General features: G+C 38.2%; 3 protein-coding genes across 6 annotated transcripts in view; 2 read left to right on the plus strand and 1 right to left on the minus strand.

Moving 5' to 3' along the window:
• The window catches only part of rab3c (RAB3C, member RAS oncogene family), a 16,901-nt gene extending 12,071 nt beyond the window's left edge, over positions 1–4,830 (minus strand). The window contains exons 1-3 of one of the 4 annotated variants that reach the window (XM_015396168.1): positions 4,237–4,382; positions 3,984–4,072; positions 2,189–2,413 (exon numbers count right to left, since the gene is read on the minus strand). In XM_015396168.1, the coding sequence (XP_015251654.1) occupies positions 2,189–2,413; positions 3,984–3,992 (234 nt within the window). In that variant the 5' untranslated portion in view covers positions 3,993–4,072; positions 4,237–4,382. Of the gene's footprint in view, positions 1–2,188; positions 2,414–3,983; positions 4,073–4,236; positions 4,460–4,704 lie in introns of those variants that run through there. The other 3 variants (XM_015396160.1, XM_015396184.1, XM_015396176.1) reach the window with 3 other exon arrangements.
• Positions 4,831–7,054: 2,224 nt separating this feature from the next.
• On the plus strand, positions 7,055–11,808 carry LOC107098197 (protein FAM173B-like). The gene is made up of 7 exons (XM_015395718.1): positions 7,055–7,096; positions 7,195–7,298; positions 7,738–8,294; positions 10,327–10,431; positions 10,561–10,701; positions 11,054–11,104; positions 11,187–11,808. Exons 3-7 carry the CDS (start codon positions 8,274–8,276, stop codon positions 11,373–11,375), a joined length of 507 nt encoding a protein of 168 aa, XP_015251204.1. The 5' UTR covers positions 7,055–7,096; positions 7,195–7,298; positions 7,738–8,273; the 3' UTR covers positions 11,376–11,808.
• Positions 11,809–11,842: 34 nt separating this feature from the next.
• plk2 (polo-like kinase 2) lies at positions 11,843–17,848 on the plus strand. The gene is given in 16 exon segments (XM_015395615.1): positions 11,843–11,919; positions 13,057–13,121; positions 13,124–13,335; positions 13,437–13,544; positions 13,643–13,759; positions 13,899–14,028; positions 14,181–14,364; positions 14,462–14,660; positions 14,797–14,944; positions 15,036–15,130; positions 15,438–15,570; positions 15,690–15,770; positions 15,887–16,046; positions 16,310–16,439; positions 16,584–16,694; positions 16,844–17,848. Coding segments are annotated over 16 exon segments (2,142 nt in total). The 3' UTR covers positions 17,036–17,848.
• Positions 17,849–20,191: the final 2,343 nt, after the last annotated feature.

The raw sequence follows: 20,191 nt of genomic DNA on the forward strand, positions 1-20,191 counted from the left end.
TATATATATATATATATATATATATTTTGCATTTAGTCTTTGGGTAAAGGGAGATAATCTGCTTCTGTAGCTCAGATGAACTCCCAATTAAACCATTCCAAACTCTGGTTTCGCACACTTTCTGAGAAAGGTGTTGCTTCTGCGTTCTGTGTGAAACTTTAACACTTACTACTCTGCTGTCAATTATGCTGAAATTTCCATCTGCCTCCACACAGAGTGCACACAGAGATCAGAGTGCAAGGAAGCACAATGAAGTTGTTTACCAATATTTTTTATAAAGGAAATAAATCATCGATTATGTTAATTCAATGAAATATTAGATTGAATAACAAACAGTACTGATTGGGCTCTCATTTCAGATTTAACAACAGTTTTTCAAGGGCAAAATAGTTACTCATTGTAGCTCCTTAACATTAGCCCATTATAAAATGATTTAAAGTTAATGTGCAGAATATAAATGTTTTAGCTGTGAAAAGATCCATAGTCATATTTTTTGCACAAATCTTAATTTGTCCAATTAGTCAAAACACTGACATGAACTGTATTAATTCTCAACAGCTGTGCTGTTCTTGTTGTTGCTCCTAGATATATAGGTCACCTGTGAAATATCTAAGCAAAAAATGGTAAAAAAAAAAAAAAAAAAAGAATAGACCAAATAGACTCTTTATATAGAACAGCAGCCTCTCAGTGATGGAGATCACATTATAGGAGCAAAGCAAAGGGACCTCATCTTCAAGAGAACTTGGAGACTATGAGAGTAAAAAATACATTGAATCTTGAAATATCAGATTTAAAATGATGACAAGGTAAATATTTTATTCCCTCTTTAAATAGGATAAATTACTTGTATGGTTCAACTAAACAAGATTTTAAAGAGATGTGGACAACAAAATAGATGACTAGTCTGATTGCATTATTCTGCACACCCTCAAACTAATACAGTGTTAAGAATATTTATGCAGTCCAAGAACTCTGCAGTACCCCATATTGTGTAATGCAAATATTTGCTCTAAATAGCAAGAAAAATTTCTTTAATCTATTGCTATTTGAGTGCATTTCTGATTTGCAGCTTTTGTTTGAAGAACTTCAATAACTTGACTTTGGTCTTTGATGTGCTTGTAGTTTTACATTTTTAGGTTTTCTCACTGATACTGAAAATTTAAATCCCTCTTTATACTCGTCTTTCTAGCAACACCTACTGTAAAGATTTTAGCTCAGGGCTGACTGCTTATAATTAAACCCTGTTAAAGCTTGTTAAAACCCCAAATTCTATCTATGGAAGTAAGGTAAGCCCAGACCATTATGCTTCCAGTCCCATGTTTTTCTGTGATTGTAGCAGTTTTAAGCTATTGTGGGGTGTTATTTCTGTACACAGCAAAACTTTTGGAATTATTGCTCAAAGTCTAAACACATTCTGTAGGGTTTGGGGAAGTTTTAGCAAGGTACAGATGTTCTCCTTTAAAAAAGAAGTAGTTTTACAAACCTGATCATCAACATTCACACATAAAGAGTTTGTTTTCACTTATAGAATACAACCCAGTATTAACACAAACATTCCTACAGCTTTTTCTGTCTTGTTAACAGCCTCTAGCACCTTTCCTACAGGTTCCATCCTGCCTGTTAATCAATTTTGAGAGTAAAGCTTTTTGAATACCTCTTTTTAAATAATTTCTGTAATTATTAAACATTATGTTAAATGACCCCAGATATATATGTATATTGCTTTGGATGTTTTTATAGAATCCATTATGTCTGGGACATTCATATGATCATATATAACCTCCAGAAAATTTCTGGCCTTAGATAAAGAATGAAAAAATAAAACTAAGAAATCCATGCCTGATGAGATCAACTATGACAATTCAGTTCAATTCACTCAATTCAGTTCAGTTGAATTTCACACCAAATAATCTCACATTAAAAGGGATTTATAGCTTTAGAAGATCCAACTTAATCCCTGATATCTTTAAAATTACAACAGATAAACGGTCTCAAAATGACTAATGGCATAATAAAAGGAAACTCTTAAGCAGTGTGTTTAACAAGTTAGACGTATTGCCTTTGCAGTTTCTTAGCCAATCAAAATACTGCAGGCCAGGCAAAAATTAGCTTTAAAGCATTTTGCGGCTGCTGAATGTTTAATTCAAACTATACATGTTTAATGTCTGTGCTTGTGAATATTTCATACCCAGATCTGCAGTTTGATCCTCTTGTCATTCTTGTACACGGTCTTAACTTTGAAGTCAATGCCCACCGTGCTGACAAAGGCCGACGTGAAGGCGTCATCGGCATAGCGGAAAAGGAAGGATGTTTTTCCCACGCTGCTGTTGCCAATGATGAGTAGTTTGAACATATAGTCGAAATTTTGGTCTCCTCCCTCTCCTTTCCCCTTGACATCCTGAGTGGCAGCCATCTGCCAAAGCAAAAATAAATAGGAAGGAAAAGTTAATATAAGGTAGAACAATTTTTATGGGCAAAGCTGATACTTCTGAAATAAGTTTATTCTTATTTCATAAGTTCATAAAGTGAACAATAACCATTTGGTGTAGAACTGCTGTAAATGAAAGAGGAAAGCTATAAAGGCTAGATATTGGGTGCTGAGTACATTAAGCCCGTTTTACAGGATACAGATCAGAGATGACAGAAGGCTGCGTCAGGCAAACCAGCATGACCAACACAGCAAGCTGTTGGTTTAATGAGTATTAGATAACAAGCTATTTCCACCATAGGATCATTTCTAAAATTAAGCTAAACTGTCGTTTTTAATGTTATTAATGAGAAGGCAAAATAAATCTCAATGAAATGCACAACATGAACTTAATGCAATTAATTAATTTTGAACTTAATCAAAACAAATGTTTGTTTACACTGTGTTAAACAATAGATACATTTTAGCATAAGGTACTTTATTTGGGCCAAAAAGCTGCCTTCCAGCAAAAGTTAAATATTTATCTGTCTATTTTGTAGATAAATGCATACATTTGTAAAATACAAGGTCATTAAAATATTTGTGGGTAAAATGTTTCTCCTTTGGAACAGCAGTTTGTGTTTAATACAGAGACAGGGCTAATGTTTAAGTCAAACTAAGTCTTAACTATGGGGCAGCTAGATGAAGAACAGTCAGTTTTAGCTTCAAGTTGTCTAGGTTGATAAAATCATCTTTATAGAATCGATTTAAACACTTTTTATTCAGCTTAATCTAATGTAGTGATCCTTCTCATTTAAAGTACATCCTGCCAGCTATTTCTTTTTTTTTTTTCATTTTCTTTCCTTTTGTCACGGAAGACAAATAAGAAGAGCAAAATTATGTTAGCAATGAGTAAGGATTTACCTACTTAGGAGAGTAATCACATTTTAGAAACTGGCAAGCATATGACTAACAGAGCCTTGTTGGTGTTAACCTAACATCATTTTTTAGTGAGCAGTCTATGGCAGCATAAACAAAATAACATAAAAGTTGTATGCCTGAGAAAATAACGACAAACTTTGCAAAGGTTTCTTTAGACATATATCTTCTAATATAGATTTAATTCCATGGATATTATATTGATAACAGCTTTACAACATGATAAAACACAAACAAAATTGGGTTTTTCAGTTTGATCACTTTACAGACTAATTTGTTGAAGGTAAAACTGTTCACTAAAATAGATCAGTAAACATGCCTATAGGTTTATCTATAAGAGAGTAAACAGAAATCAGTTTGCTTGTGTACTTCATAGGATCAGTAATCATATCTGCTCTCATATCTGAGTCGCTCATAAATGTACAAAGAGTACTGGAAGATCAAACGCTTATAAAAGCTTCTCTGTTTCATGCTGTCAGCAGTCAGCATGAAAAAGAGAAGTCAGGGGAAACCAGTAACACTGAGTAGATGGCAGGAAAACGGTCGTCGCTCTCTCCAAGGTGATTGCTTGTTTCTGTCCCTGAACATGTGCAATCATCTCTCCCTGCAGCCTTGCACTGAAGAAAAGATGCAGGACCTCCATCATGCAACGTCCTGCTTTAGTTCGCTTCCGTGTGTGTGTCTGTATTTGCAAGGACACCGTTTTCACGCCGTAATGAGCCGGTTCTGCAAAAAAAAAAAAAAAATGCAACCAAACGCCACTGAGCTAAAACGCTACATGTCAGTTAACTGTATATGGAAGACCGGTTCTGAGCAGCTGATAACGTTTATATCTTTACACAAAAAATCTCCCACATGTGTGAAACTAAAAGGACATTATACGAACAAACCTGTTTCGAAGGCCTCGTTTCGACCTGTATTTGCCCCTGATAAGCAGGAGAGACGTTAATTACTCTGAACCTATACCGCAGACGCTGATTTTATGTTGCTTTTTTCTTCCCCTCTCTATCTCCGAACCAGTTTCAGCACCTTGGAGCTGTCCCCTCCGCTTCCGATCTGCGGGCTTCGGCTGCTGCTGATGGTGGTGATGATGAAGATGATGATGATGATGAATCTGGCTCGCCTAGGCAAAAGGAAGCGCGCGTCATGGGTATCATCTACGTCACGGGGACAAAGAAGAAGCAGGGCTTTGTAGTTTTATTTCCACAGTTTGAAATGCGCTGTGTGGAGCGCCTCCAGCTTCTCTGGATTTATTATTTAATCTAGAACACATCCTTTCATCTTATCGAAAGCACACTCCGTTTGATGGTGCTTTTCCACATTTACATTTTGTAATTTCTCAAATCTATCTGTCTTACCTTCCCATAGAGCTCCATTGGATCCTCAGCAATATCCCGCCTATTGGTCTTTTAATTCTCTACAAAATAGATAATCTCCTAGCTGGCCAGGATTTTTTTCTTTTTCTTCCAGGAAGCAAATATAATAGGCTCTCCTTCTTTGCGTCACTCACTGTGTTTTCCAGACCTGCCCACGCCCCTGAAGCCCATGCAGCCCGGCTTCAGAGGGGCCGAGTAGGCCTAAACAAGAGGGGCCAGAGTGCTGATGAATATTAATATTATGGACTCCACAATAGATAAACAAAAGCAGATGCTTTGCATTAAAATTGTACTCGCACATGGCAATAAATGGTGGTCATGCTTAGCTGTCATTTAATAGATAAAAAACCTGAAGTGTCCTAGACAGAAGGACTTCAAATTACTGCATAAACTTTGATACTTTCAAGAATTACAATACAACAGACATTATGTAACTGCAGAATGAAGTTTGAATATATATAGTTTATCATTTATTACACTATGATTCACTTGGTCCTATCAGACTTCTGATAGGGCCTGTTATAGCTGTCAGAGGGCGGGATCCTTGGCGCTGAGTGGACTTTGGATGATCCGTGTGCGTAAAATGCAGACTGCGCAGCAACTCAGTAAGGGGCGGGGCAGGTAGGCAGCTCACATGCGTGTTTCTCCACACTTTCATGTATTTTGTGCTAGATTTTTGCAAATATCTGCTTGCATATGACACCACTTCGGTGTAGAATCCTTCTTCTGTTTCTTTTTATACGATATTTTTAGTATTTTATTCAGCACTGACTACGATTTGAGACCCTGAACCTAATTGTTTACAAAATTCCTATGGAGGAAGGTGAAAGAATCATTTTAGCTATTTTCTCTGTTAAGCCTTAACACATTTTCAAGGACAGGAGTTGATGTTTAGTGTTGTTTCTAACCCAAAGCGTTTTAAACCAAACCTTTCTAGAAGGTTTCCAGGGGCACAATAGGTCGCCATAGCTCCATCTGCTGTTTGCTGCTCTGTATGTTGTCATAGGATAGAAATTCTCCCCACACTGCTGACATTTAACTGTAGTAAAGATGGTCAATAAATATGTACAATTATAAAGTACAGTACATACAAAATGAATAGGGTTGCTTAAACGTGTTCATACAGTGACACTACAACAATACATTTTAATGTAGCAGTTAACAAAGTGGTGACTATTGTTTTTTTTTATTAAATTAGGAATAGAAAAAAATTTGTAATCTTTTTATGAAAAAAGCGAACATTTGGATACATTAAATTCAACCAACATGAGTAGTGATTCAAGGAGTAGGTACTCTTTGTGTTTAATTTAAACTCAATTTACTCTAAATGCTTCAGAGGTTCATTAGAAAAACATTACAGATCTACTATCATAAAGAAGATTAAGGGACAAATTATCATTGATCAGGAGAAACTTTTGTAGAGGTTTACAGCATTGTATGGTTATAAAGCACTAAACCAAGCTTTGAACATCTCAACATTCATGTTTAATTAATAGTCCAAACATGTAGAGTGTGGTAAAACTGCCAAATTTCCAAAGACATACTTGTCCCCTTTGAAAAGACAGTTATCTTTGAAATTCTTCAGAAAGTTTCAATATGATCTAGGTCACTCTTCAATTAAAGCAAATTGGAGAATTGGTCTGCCCATTTTCTAGCTATTCTGTGCCAGATTTGTACTTCAGATCTTTGTTCTTAGAATAATTATGCCTACTATTGCAAACGCAGAAACAAAAGGTAAAGACTTTTAATCTGTAATATTCTTTTTATTCTGTCTTTTTAAACTCCCTGTGAAATTCAAAATGTGTATTCATAAAAGCCTGGTAACGTATACAATATATTATTCACCCCCAAAACACTAATATATCTGTGTATATTATCACAAATAAAAAAATTGAAGATTAAGTAATAAAAAATTGAAATAAAATATTTTGAGTACCGGTAGAATTTTGCAACTGCTAAAATGGACGTTGATGTCATTGATAGGATGGAGGAAAGAAGCATGCTTTGCTAGGACAAAACAAGACTTGGAGGGTTTCTAAATGTTATTTATTTTCTATTTCTGGATGTCCAAAATATTGAACCTTTGAATGGGGTTTGAGTGGGAAATGACCATGCTTTACCCTTTTATTCAAATCAGACTCCAATTTGTCCAACATTTAACCATTTTTAGCATACTGGGCAATCTCTACCCCCCTTGTCTGTGTGTGCCAGGTTGGGGAGATTGTATTTTTTTTTTTTTTTTTTTTTAGGAACGGACTAGATTGATGAATCATGATGCAGGGAAGCAAACCCTACTAACATCTGCCAGAGAAACCAAGAACGTTGTCCTAATTTATTTAATCAAAACAAATAGATGAGAAGATATATAAACTCTGTATGTTATACAAGCAGCTATTAGTTACTAACATGGATGTGGGAATGGTGTCAAAAAAAAACGAACAGCCTTGAGTTGTTTTTGTTTTTTTGTCACAGCTTGATTTTGGAGCTGTTCGAGAACTGACCTATCCCTGCAAAGTCCTGCAAGTGGTGTGAACCACAGCTTCTCATAACCTTCATCCATTACATCGCCAGAATTGGTAAAAGCACTGAGAACTTTAAAGATGTTTGCTTTGGTTAGAATAAATGAATAGAATAAATGAATAGAATAGAATAGAATAGAATAGAATAGAATAGAATAGAATAGAATAGCCCCATGCTTTGCGTCAGTGATGGAAATTTAGGTGCATTAGACAAAGCAAGAAGGTAGACACAGGAAAAAATCATATGAAAAGGAAAGAAACTCCCTTACAGTATGTGACAATGTACAGCAAAATAAATATAGAATAAATAACAAAAAATCCCAAAACAGTTTAATGGAATTTTCTCCTACATATTTCTAGGGTAAAAATTAGAAAAGACAGTACAGTTTGACAATTCAGTCAAAGGACAGAGCAAGAAGAAGCTCATTATGCATGTTTGGTTTTTAAAACTCTATTTATTAAGTGTTTAAAAAAGACCTTTTTGCTTTTAATACAGGTGTTCTCGCAGTTATTGAAATGGAAGATTCAATTGAACTGATCCTTCAGGACTTCACTGGGGTTTTTCCCACCAACAGATCACACCCCATTGTATCTGCCTGTACTGGCGCTTTGCTCACAGGCCTGTATGGATTATGGAGCGTCTTCACCATGCCTGGCTTTCACAAAATCCCATGGAGCCTTAAGGTACAACATATCTTTTTCTTTTCTTGATTTTCCCTTTAAACCAGGGGTCTACAACCTTTTCCAATGGTAAAAAGTCTGTGCATGGACACCCCTTATATGTCAGTTGGGTATGGGAGTAAGCTGCTCACAATATAAATGGTTGGTGAGGATAGATACCAACCACATTATAGTGTCCAAGCCAATTGGGGGCTAATGGGTGGGTGTTGCATGTTGAAGACCTCTGCTTTAAATGATTAAACCCTGTAAGCTTGAAATGATAAGAACAAAAATTAAGCCAAGATACATACTGACTTGTTGATTAATAATAATTTGCTTACTTTGGAGCGAAGTTCTCCATGCTAGCATCATATGTGGGAAAAGAAGAAGCTGGTAAGTTTTTAACACATTATTATCTCTAATAGGGTAACTGCACCAACACTTAGGAAGCATTCATCTGAAAAACCTAATAAAAAAGGATGCAAATCGGAGATTAAAATAATATGTGGGAGGACAAATTAAAGATCAACTCAAAAAATAATCAGTTTGAGGCTGCAGAAGAGACTGGTGCTTGGTCAGCTCCCAGTATAACAGTGACTCCATCTACAGTCAGAGCAACAACATAATCATTTTGGGGACTCTTGGCCTAGTGGTTAGAGCAGGGTGCTTGTTCTCTGAGAAGGTTCAATCCCCACAGCCTGCAGTTTGGGTCCCTGAGCAAGACCCTTAACCCCACACTGCTCCCTGGGCATCACATAATGGAAGCCCACTGCTCCCCAAGGGGATGGGTTAAATGCAAAGATAAATTTCCCCATTATGGGACAATAAAGGGATTTACAATACATAATGTCTCACTACTCATCTGTTTTTATTTTCTTTGAGATGTTTTCTTGGTTCCCATCTTCCCAGCTGCACTTTATTTCTGAAAGATGCATCTACCATTACACACAGATGAACTTGAGTGATCTTTTATAGCTATAACACTTTAAGCTCTTCTTGAAAGTCCTCTTGCAAGATTAGCTTTAGCTTAGATTGTGTGTTTACCAAATTTTTGAAGGTTCCTCACACCTGTGAGGTCAGACACTAATCTTTATTTGATGATGAGAAGGTCTGGCTAATGCTTTAATCCTCCTACATTCTGGTCACGTAAACTTAATGTTGGGATTTTTTAGCACTTTGGTCAAGTTCCTTCACATTAAACTGATTAATCAATTTCCTTATTACAATAGGATGGGGTCGTCACCAAACTGTTTCCACACAGTTCTGAGTTGCATTTAGGGTTCTTTATAACTATTTTGCTGACAGCATAATGCAGTCTGCACAAAATTTTACACTAAACATACTGCAAAAAAAAAATTTGTGCCATATCCAGACTGGTCGATTTGACTGTCATTCAGAGAGGTAATATCTGTCATTTCAGAGAACATCTCCGCTTCTCTGGAGTCCAGTGGTGCAGTGCTCTAATCAACTACATCAAATTATTTGATTTCATTTAGATTAGATTAGATGAGCTTATTGATCTCACAGCGGAGAAATTCACTTGTCACATATTGGCATAGTAATTAAAGAAGGTGCAAACAAGTAGGAAAAAGGTGCATTAAGAATAAACAATATATATGCAGTATATCCAGGTATATACAGTATATCAAGATAAATAAGGGTTAAGGTGCAAGTCTACATGTATCACATACAATGAAAAACAAAATAAAAATAAGAAAAAAAAAAAATAATACAAGGTAGTAGCACAGAGGTTTGAGGTGACATATGTACAATCAGGATGGCTTATATACAGGTGGATTTACTTTTATGTTAAAGTGTAGTAGGTAAGGAACAACGGTGAGGTAGTGGTATGACTATTCTATTCACATATTTGGTGATTTAAAGCATAGCTGCAGCTACTCCACCATGTGAAGCCATACAACAAAGCCCCCAATGCAACGTTCTTGAGCTTATCTGCAGCCCACATAAAGTTTGGATGTCTGTAGCCATTAACTCTTCAGAAAATCAGCGACTTCCTCTCACTATGCTTCTCAGCCCACTGATTTTAAGTGGTCTACAACTTTGTGGCAGAGTTGCTTTTGTTTTTGACATGACAGTTTTTTTTTTGTTTTTTTTACTTGCATGGAAAAAAATCTGAGCCATGGCTGACAATAATACAAAGCCTACTGAAAGCTGAAGAAGAAATTATATAAAAGAAAAAAACAAAACAGAATTTTGTATGTTAATAGTTTGTTTTCACACTGGGATGATTTAAACAAACAGGGTGCAATTCTTTAGCTCTGTAGAAGTTATTTACTCCAAAGTGGTAGTCTCATATTCTTGCTTGTTCTTTCTTTTATTTGCCACTGTAAGAGCAAGGTGATATTTACAGTAATTACAGCTCAATAGTGTTGACTCACCGTATGCTGTGCCCACTGTGGCTCAGGTTCCTTATTTGCCCTCCAGTAAAGCTCAGACACAAAATGTTATGAAGCTGCTTGAGGGGAGAAGAGGTCGCCTAGCAGATTTGGGAGCTGGAGATGGAAGATTGGTGAGTGAAGAGAACCTTTCCTATAAAATAAGTCCTTTACCAAATGTGTATTTGTAAACATAGTGGGTGCTGTATTTGCTGCCCTACTTGATAAGGTGGGATTTTCATGCTGTGCTGTGTTTTTGCCAGGTATTTGCAGCCTCTTCTGCTGGTTTTCAGTGCACAGGGTTTGAGATCAATTCAATTTTAGTGGCGTATGCGAGGAGCAAGGCCCGCTTGAGAGGAATCCCCTTAACCCAGGCAACCTTTGTGAAAAACGACTTCTGGAAGGTAAGGTCTGAACAAGATATCTCCCTATGCTTTGAGAAGCGCACTACATTCGGAAGGAGGTGTTCTTGTCAGATTGACCAAATGGTCTGGTGTGAGCTAATTGGAGGCCATATGGAACTGAGTAAAGGACAGTACTTGAACAGGGCATGTAAGAGGCTGGTGTGGAGGTTGATTTTCAAGAGAAAAGTGGAAAACCATGTAGCTTTTTCCTCCCGCTTCACAATTTGTGTGGGGTCTGTCAAATGAAACTCTAATAAAATACATTAAATTTGTGATTGTAATCTGATCAAATACTGTGAGTTTTTACAAACTATGTTATCACCGTCCTTAGTGTTTTATTCTTCTGTCTTAGACGGATCTGTCTTCATACAACAATGTGACAGCTTTCCTTGCTCCAGGAGTGGTAAGCAGTATTCCTATTAACAACCATCTCCTTTCATATTGCCTTCTGACTTTTGTGCATCTCTTACTATTCTTGTGGACAGATGGAGCTGCTGGGAGAGAAGCTGCTGAAAGAGCTTCCTCAGGATGCGCTGGTCATTTCTTGCCGTTTTCCTTTCCCCAACTGGCCTCAGAAATCAGCTGTCGGCTTTGGACTAGAACAGACCTTTGCTTATGATATCAGTACTGTGCGCTCCCACTTGAAAATCTCACAGAAGACTGACATGAAATAAGTCTCAGTCTCTTTTCAGCCCTGAACTAAATCATCTTTGCCCAATTGTTTTTTGAAAGAGGAATGAAGAACCCTGAATAATGATGCTTTAAAGAGTGTGACATATGACCTAACATAAGGATGTCTGTAATGATGAGAGCACAAACAGCTATTCGGTATTTGCACTTTCATAATATATATCTGATAAGTATTTATAAGAACTATTAATTATGATATTAACACTACAAAAAATATTGATTTAAAAATGCAAAATTTGATAATAATGTTTAATTTATAATTGCCTTCTAAGTCACAAATACAACTGTACATTAAATTGAATGAAAAAAAATTAAGTGCAATAAAATACAGAGTATAATTACTTGAACGAGTGAGTTTTAAGTCTTGAGTTAAACCGAGTTAATAATATAGATGTCTGGTTGGTGAGGGTTCCTGATCTGGGGAGCAGCATCGTTGAATGATGTGCTGACCATGGTGCTGAAAGAACTGAAAAATACGTTGGAGCGGATGGAGGAGGACAACCTCATCGAATGGGAGGGAGATGGAAAGTGAGGTTATCAGATGGATAATGAGGGGCAACAGGGCTGCTGCTGAAGAACGGGTGGGGGTGGGGGGGTAGGTTTTAAGGAGGGCTACTTAATGTTGATTAAAAAATAAGCGTAATGAATAGATGTATAAGGTGTGCCACTGTATGTATAGCATGTAGCTCATTGGTGCATGTATGCAAAAGGACACACTAAGTCCAGCTGATGTATTCTACACCTATAAGCTACAGTAAATGATGGACATAATTGTTTTTTGACCATTTTCTTCAGCAAAAGTGCCTCTGACCAGTCAGTACATGGACTCCACAAGATCCCCAAAGGTCTCTTAAGAAGTTTTTAGCAGATCAGAAGATCAGAGTGGAAGTGAGCCCTTTGTGATTCAAACTCATTTGTTAATCCAGCCAATTTTTTATGGGATTTGGTTTGTACACACAGTAAACTGGAGTGTGTTGTCTTCTAACACATTTCTGTCAGAACCAGAATCAGATTATGTGGCCATTGTCTGATCTTATGTTGGATCACTAGTGTTCCTTCATTTGATCAGTTTTGTTAGATGGTGATTACTATAAGCACCTCTGGACAGCTTGTGAATGTTGCTGAAACTCTTGTGCATCCCTTCCTCCTTCTAACACATTGACTTTGAGAACAAAAGGGTTACTTGTTGCTAAATGTATTCCAACCAGATAAGAGACTTTTACTTCTCGTTTCCAATTTAAAACAATGACCGCTTTCAAACACCTCCACCTGAGGGCGCTACAGCTCCAAACAGCTCAGCAGCCTGGGATACTGCACAGAATGCAGAGTGCTTCTGTTCTGCACCCTGGTTTCTGTACTGCACAGGTCCCCTTTGTCTTGTTGCATTAAACAAACTTTTTATAAGAACCCATGAAAATTTTCAATTTACGCTTTTTTGTTTGTTGTTTATTGGTTTGATGAACATGTTTGTTAATAACTAATGTAGATTATGATGTTTAAAATGAAAATAAACAGGTGACAGCAACTCATTTTTATTAATTCTCATCTAATTTCTGTGTCACCATCAAAGCATTATCTCTATATGTTCAGTGATCGATAGCAGCCAGACCACTGCTCCCGTTTTCTAGTGACGTTAGAGAGGTAGGGAGGCACGGTGGGAGGGAGGAAGGAGGAGACAGGGAGGGACCGGGGCTATAAAAGCTTCCAGAGCGCCTCTCTGGGGCGCATTCTGTATGCGGAGAGAAAACAAACCATCTGATGGAAGTACATAAAAACACCGTCCTCCAGCAGACTAACAGCAGCAGCATGTGTGAATCAACGCAGAGGTCCTGCGAGCCTCGGCGCAAAAGAACAGATGAGCGCAGCGCGCCATCGGAGATGGCTCGGATCATCACCGACCCGGCCACTGGGAAGTGCTACTGCCGAGGGAAAGTTTTGGGAAAGGTAGCGCACAGCTCCCAATATCTCCTTCCACTCTTCGGAATTTACTTCTCGTCCCGAAGGCACGGCGTTTGTAACACTGTTGTTTCCCCTCTTTCATCCAGGGAGGATTTGCTAAATGTTATGAGATGACGGACCTCTCCACCGGTAAAGTTTACGCAGCAAAGATCATCCCGCACGCGCGCGTCTCCAAGCCTCACCAGCGGGAGAAGGTAAGCCCGCTGCGGCGGTGTCTGCGCGCATCTATGGGCCAATTATCACTGACATTCTGGATACAGACCTAATCCTTGTGTCGTTCCTCTGCTTGCAGATCGACCGAGAAATTGAATTGCACAAATTGCTGCACCATAAAAACATCGTGCATTTTTATCACCATTTTGAGGACAAAGAGAACATTTACATCTTGCTGGAATACTGCAGTAGAAAAGTGAGTGTTATCATTATAAGAATACACTGGCACTTATTTAATGATCTCCCTCTAACATCTAAGATGCAAAACATAAGTGCATGATTTTTTAGAGTAAAGGTGTAATGATGGATATATTTTCTGTTCTGTGTCTTTATAGTCTTTAGCTCACATTCTGAAGGCTCGCAAAGTTCTTACTGAGCCTGAAGTCCGGTATTACCTGAGACAGATTGTTTCTGGACTAAAGTACCTGCATGAACAAGAAATCCTTCACAGGGACCTTAAATTGGGTAAGAAATACTTATGCATGATTGATTTGCATATGTTTGCTGTTCTGTGGATATGTATGTGATTTCTTGAAACCAACCTACTTTAACATAGTCCTATGCTTTGTGTATCAGGTTGTCTATCAAGTGCTTATGTTGCCTTTCTGACCCTAAAGGGAACTTTTTTGTGAGCGAGTCAATGGAACTGAAGGTCGGAGACTTTGGTCTGGCTGCCAAGTTGGAGCCGGCTGGAAACAGGAGGAAGACGATCTGCGGGACTCCAAATTACCTGTCCCCTGAGGTCCTCAATAAGCAAGGTCATGGCTGTGAATCGGATATCTGGGCTCTGGGCTGTGTAATGTGAGTTAATTTCATACATGAGTCCTAATTCACTAGTAAACTACTTTTGAAAATAAAGAATATATTTTAAACATACATTGTTTGTATAATGTTACAGGTATACTATGCTCCTGGGTCGACCTCCATTTGAAACCACCAACCTGAAGGAGACTTACCGGTGTATCAGAGAGGCACGTTACTCACTCCCTTCCTCACTATCAGCACAGGCAAAGCAGCTCATTGCCAATCTACTGGCCAAGATTCCCGAGGACAGACCCAATCTTGACCACATTCTGAGGCATGAATTCTTCACCCAGGTTAGACCTCCACTCTGGTGTTTTGAATTGCTTTGGCTTTCATTCAGAAAATGTCAGTGTGTGGGGGTTTGAAGTATCTCTCCCCCACTCTAACCACCCGGCCACGCACTGACCCATTTTACTCAATTATCTGCAGGGCTTTAGTCCAGAGCGTCTATCACCTAGCTGCTGCCATTCGCCACCAGATTTCCACGTCTCTAGTCCTGCAAAGAGCTTCTTTAAGAAAGCTGCTGCAGCGCTATTTGGAGGGAAGAGGGATAAGGTCAAATACTACGAAACCTTGAGTAAGTATTATAAATAACTACTTCAACCCGACAACCTTCCAGGAATCTGTTTGTGCAGATTCAAGGATTAACATCTGGTGTTTACTTGCAGACAAGTTAACTAAGGAGGAAGAGGAGATCTACAAACTGCAGCACGACTTAGAGAGGACCGTCATCAGTCAACAACATGGCAAAAATATGTCTGAGGTAAGAAAGCAAAAAGACACAGCATTTAAGGAGTGGGTAGACTACTTCTGCAGGTGTATTAGTCACATACCAATAAAAACTTGTGTGTATTTAAGATAACCTGCTGTGGAGAATCCAATGAATCACCCTCTGTGGCTGCAGCAAAAACTTTCTAACAAGCACAGTTGCTGAACTAGCTGAAAGCACTTTATTCTCAACCTTTAAAGCTATCCACTTTGAAATCTGTGGGTGACCACTGAGTCATAGTAGGAATAGATGATCTAAACTCACACATTCTGAGCCCTGTCGTCACTCGTTCCCACCTCAGAATGGAAGTCTACTTCCGCCATCTGCCGGGAGCCCCGTCGCCTTGGCAACAGAGAATCAGTCGCCGAATACGCAAGACACCATTAGACTGATCGTCAGGGGGAGTCTGGGCAGCTGTAGCAGCAGCAGTGAATGTAAGTTACACCATGAGTGTGAAGATTATGTGTGATGGAGATCTAAAGTGACAGCTTGAGTGGAAATGTGTGTTTTACCCCTAATGCATCTAAGTGGCTCCTGATCTTTGATTTTTAAGGTCTGGAAGACAACACAACAGGGAGCGTGGCTGAGACAGTTGCCAGTGTGTTAAGAGGATGTCTCGAGAACATGCCTAAAGGTGAGTTATTAACTGAATGATTCAATTCTTAGGACTTCTAGCTTATCTTAAAATACATAAATACCTCTTACCCTTATGTGTGTAGTCTGATTCTGACTTGTGTTTAATCATTGCAGCAAATGACACCCCGCAGACGTTAAACAGCTGCAGTCTTCAATGGGTCACTAAATGGGTGGACTACTCCAACAAGTATGGGTTCGGCTACCAGTTGTCCGATCACACTGTGGGAGTTCTCTTCAACAACGGGACCCACATGAGCCTCCTGCCAGATAGAAAGTAAGCAATAGGTTGTACTATCATAACATGTAAGCTTTGATGTTAAATTTGGTGGCTCAGGTTTAGGAATAGTGTTATGGTTGGTCATCTCTTTTATTTGAGATGTCTAGTTTATGTCTGACAGCATACATTTATCCCCTGCAAAATGAGTAACTTTGTGGATTAGGTTATTTTTGACTAATTAAATCCCTATTTTTCTAAACAAACTTGCTATATTTATCCAGTGTCAGTTTTATAACCAACTTATCTGCTTTTCCTTTTAGGACTATCCATTACTATGCTGAGTTAGGCCAGCGTTCTGTTTTTCCCACTTGCGAGGTCCCTGAGCACTTTGTGGGACAAGTTACTGTGCTCAAGTATTTTTCCCACTACATGGAGGAAAACCTCATGGATGTAAGTGAAATTTCCAGTTTGTCAGGCTAAAGTGTATCTCACTCGCTGATCTTTTTTTTTATTGATCTCCACACCCTGCAACATCAAAAACTTTCAAGTTGAGGCCTGTCTAATCCTAAGATGTTTGTCTTTTTTGTTTCCTAGGGTGGGGACCTCGGTACTACAACAGATGCACACATGCCCAGACTCTACCTGCTGCAGTGGTTGAAGTCTGACCGTGCCCTCATGATGCTCTTTAATGATGGCACCTTCCAGGTAAACACACCCACTGTTGCAAAAAACACAGCCGTTGCTACGCATGCTCAGAGAGGCTGTTTGGGTGCGAGCCATGACATTTTTCCCAAACAAAGGTACAGATCAAATAATTAAATTCAATACTTTAATATCTGTTTTTCTATCCAAAGGTCAACTTTTACCATGATCATACCAAGATCATCTTGTGCTGCCAGAGGGATGAGTACATGCTGACATACATCAACGAAGAACGAGTGTCTAAAACCTTCAAACTCAGTTCACTGCTCACATCTGGCTGCCCCAACGACCTGCGCCAACGTCTGGTGTACTCCCTCAATATGCTCCTGCAGAGATGCAGCTAAACCTACAAAAATCTACTCTGGACCAAAAAACAACAAAAAAATCCACACCCACTGTGTTACTGCAGAGCTGCAGAGGAACGGGGAACCTGGAAGAGAACAGGCGGACTTGCAAGGCTGGGCTTGAGCAAAGTCAATTAACATTCCTTCACCGTTGCACCGTCATGACTCAGCCTCGGTGCAGGCGAAAGAATAATGCAGAGGGAGAGACTATGAGAGCGTGGGAATATGAAATGTAGCACAATGAATGCTGATTAGAACTAAAGGGCTGATTTGTATTGTTGGAGAAGAGAGGAACGTGGATGTTGGTACGAATGTGAACCCCATATGTTTTTGGGGGAGAACTAAGACAAAAAGAGATGTCAGGCATGTAATAAAACTAACGCTGGGCTGGCACCAGCTTAGATGTGTATAGAATGATCTGTTTGATACCAGAGGCATAACATGATGCTTTGAACTTTAACAGAGCTCTCTGTGGGATTCTGTAAATTATGTACAGTGTATGTCTAAGCCACCCCAGCCATGAAGAGAAAATACTTTTATAGCTGTTATCTGTTGCAGATTTTAAAAGAGTGCATGTTCGTCTGAGTGTGTGTGGGGAGGTGTAACATTATACTAACTTTTAAAAACTGTGATTTGTTCATTGCTGTCTTTACTGACAGATGGGCTCAGCACTCTGAGCTGGAGAGGATGTAGAGTGACTTAACACAAGGTTTTTTTTTAAGCAACATTTAAGAGCCATTTTCATCTTGGTAACAATGTCTTAAATAACTTATTGTGTAATAAAAGTGCAGTATTTATTTATTTAATAAATAAGAGTGTTTTCTAAAAAAAAAAAGAAACTGAGCTTTCCTTCATTTTACCGGCTTCTTAACTATGCTTACATATAGTACAAGACATTTGGCAGATATTGGGGTCAGATGGTTTTCCTAAAAATATGTTTTATTATTAAGAAAATACTGGTGACCTGTCCAGGGTGTACCCCGCCTCTCGCCCATTGACAGCTGGAGATAGGCACCAGCACCAATCGCGACCCCACTTGGGATAATCGTGACTGAAAATGGATGGATGGATGGCTTAGGAAAATAATCAGATTTTCTTAAGTCAGGTTCTGTTTTATACTATGGGTAGTTAACATCTAAACAGGGATTTATAACTCTTGACATCTCTGTTTGGAAAAAAAAAATCAAGATCAGAATGAAACTCTATAGTAGTCCCAGAAGGGAAAATACCTAAATGGACTTTTAGTACAAATGGTATTCAATGAATCCTTAAACCATAGTTATGTTAAATGGGGTTGGAGGGAATGCGGCCCTAATGTTCTTCCTGTGTAGAACAATTACCGACAACAAAACCTAAGAGGAAAGACATTAGGGTAGTTCAAGCGAACATTTCATGTGTCTATATACAGTAGATTAATAGTTGCAGGCAACCTTCTACTCACATTTGTAAATAATTTTCAGTGTAAATAAAGGGAAAAACTTCTGAAGTTTCATAAACAACTACTGTATGAGGTTAGAGGTTTTTTAAATGCAGTAAAAATATGCACTGGCTTTGTCCCCTTTTGATTAGCCCTTAGCTTTACCCTCCAGCACGGATCTGAATTTAAATTGAGGCTCTGTCAACAGTAAATGTTTTCTTCTTTTTTTTTTTTTTTTTTTTTTTGACAAAATCCCAGATTTTTGCAAGGTTTTTTTTATTTTTATGGAAATAATATTAAAAGCATATGGCGAAAACATTTAATCCAGATTTTATTAGAAATGACAATATACGCTCCTTTTGATCATGGCAAATATTTGCTACAGTGCAAGAAACTATGACAGAAGTTTTTCTCATGTTAAAATAAAAATATTCTACCTACATTTTTAAACTGGGCAAATGAAGCAGACTGTGGAAGGTATCTTCATCTGTCCCCTTTGATTCACTTCTGGTTTGAACTGTGTATGTGTATTAGGATAAAAAAGTGTGTAATTTACAGTTTTCATTCACATCAGGTGAGTTTTCCTTTTTATATATCATCAAAATGAAATGTAAAGCTCTATAAGTAGGGTTACCAAGTTTCATAAATAAAACAAGGACTAGGGGGGGTATAACATAGGCCTTATATTCTGTTAAACAACGGCTCTTCGAAAGCTACAATACAAGCAGCAAGCTCAATTACATTCTCCATGACATTAATTTTTGTGTGTAACTTTTTTTTTTACATGATTTTGACTTATAGTATGCAGAACACACAGAAAATGCGTATACTCTAGCAAATGTGCAGAAAACACCTTATCTTAACAATATTTGTTTGCTTATATTATCTATTTACTTTTAGTCTTTAAATCAGTACAATGACAATAATCACAATATTCAACACAACTTTATTGCAAGGGGATAGTTTGAGTATGAAGGACTGATGTTGTCTGTAGTGGTTCTCTCCTGAGCCACGAACAGCCCACCGTGTGCCACTGCTAACACTCCCTGAAAGCCCAACATATTTTATAGTTTTTCTCATTCTCATTCCCACTGATGCTGCTCAGCCAGAATTTGCCTCTTTCCATTATGTCTGTATTTTTACAAGGGATTCCTTCTGAGGTTATGGTGAAGGATCAGGTAAACTACAGGTGTTTTGAATCTGTCCATAGGCAACTACGATGGCAGCTAAAGCAGAGCTGAGCATATCCTGCTTAGATCCCACCATGACAATTTTGCTGGACTTACCAGCTTTTCATATTGTTATTTATTGTGAGAACCATTGTAAGTGTGTCTCTGTATGAGACAAACTGTATTGGACATTTATCAAAATCAGGTACAACTCAGTCCCATATTGGTTCAATACGAGACGCAACATTTAACTGCCCAATAAGGGATGGATATGTATGGAACATGGTTGGTAACTCTATCTACGAGTGTACCCAAGAGAAGATAATTATTTGATGATTAAACCGATTAAAATTTTTAGCTTCAGGGTTGAGAAGACAAAGCATTTGTGCAGTGTTGAGATTAAGCAATGCTTTTATTGGGTTTGTTGCCTGGTCATTTGAGAAGTAGCTGTGTAATTACTGTAGAAGTGGTTTACATGTGATGCACATGGCCTTTGAGAGTTAAAGCCATAATGCTGCAGAGTTCTTAAACATGCCAAAAAAAAGGAATATGCATATTTTGTTCAGATAA

The sequence above is a fragment of the Cyprinodon variegatus genome, unplaced genomic scaffold, assembly GCF_000732505.1.
Source record: "Cyprinodon variegatus isolate N-32 unplaced genomic scaffold, C_variegatus-1.0 Scaffold26, whole genome shotgun sequence".
NCBI classification, from domain to species: domain Eukaryota; kingdom Metazoa; phylum Chordata; class Actinopteri; order Cyprinodontiformes; family Cyprinodontidae; genus Cyprinodon; species Cyprinodon variegatus.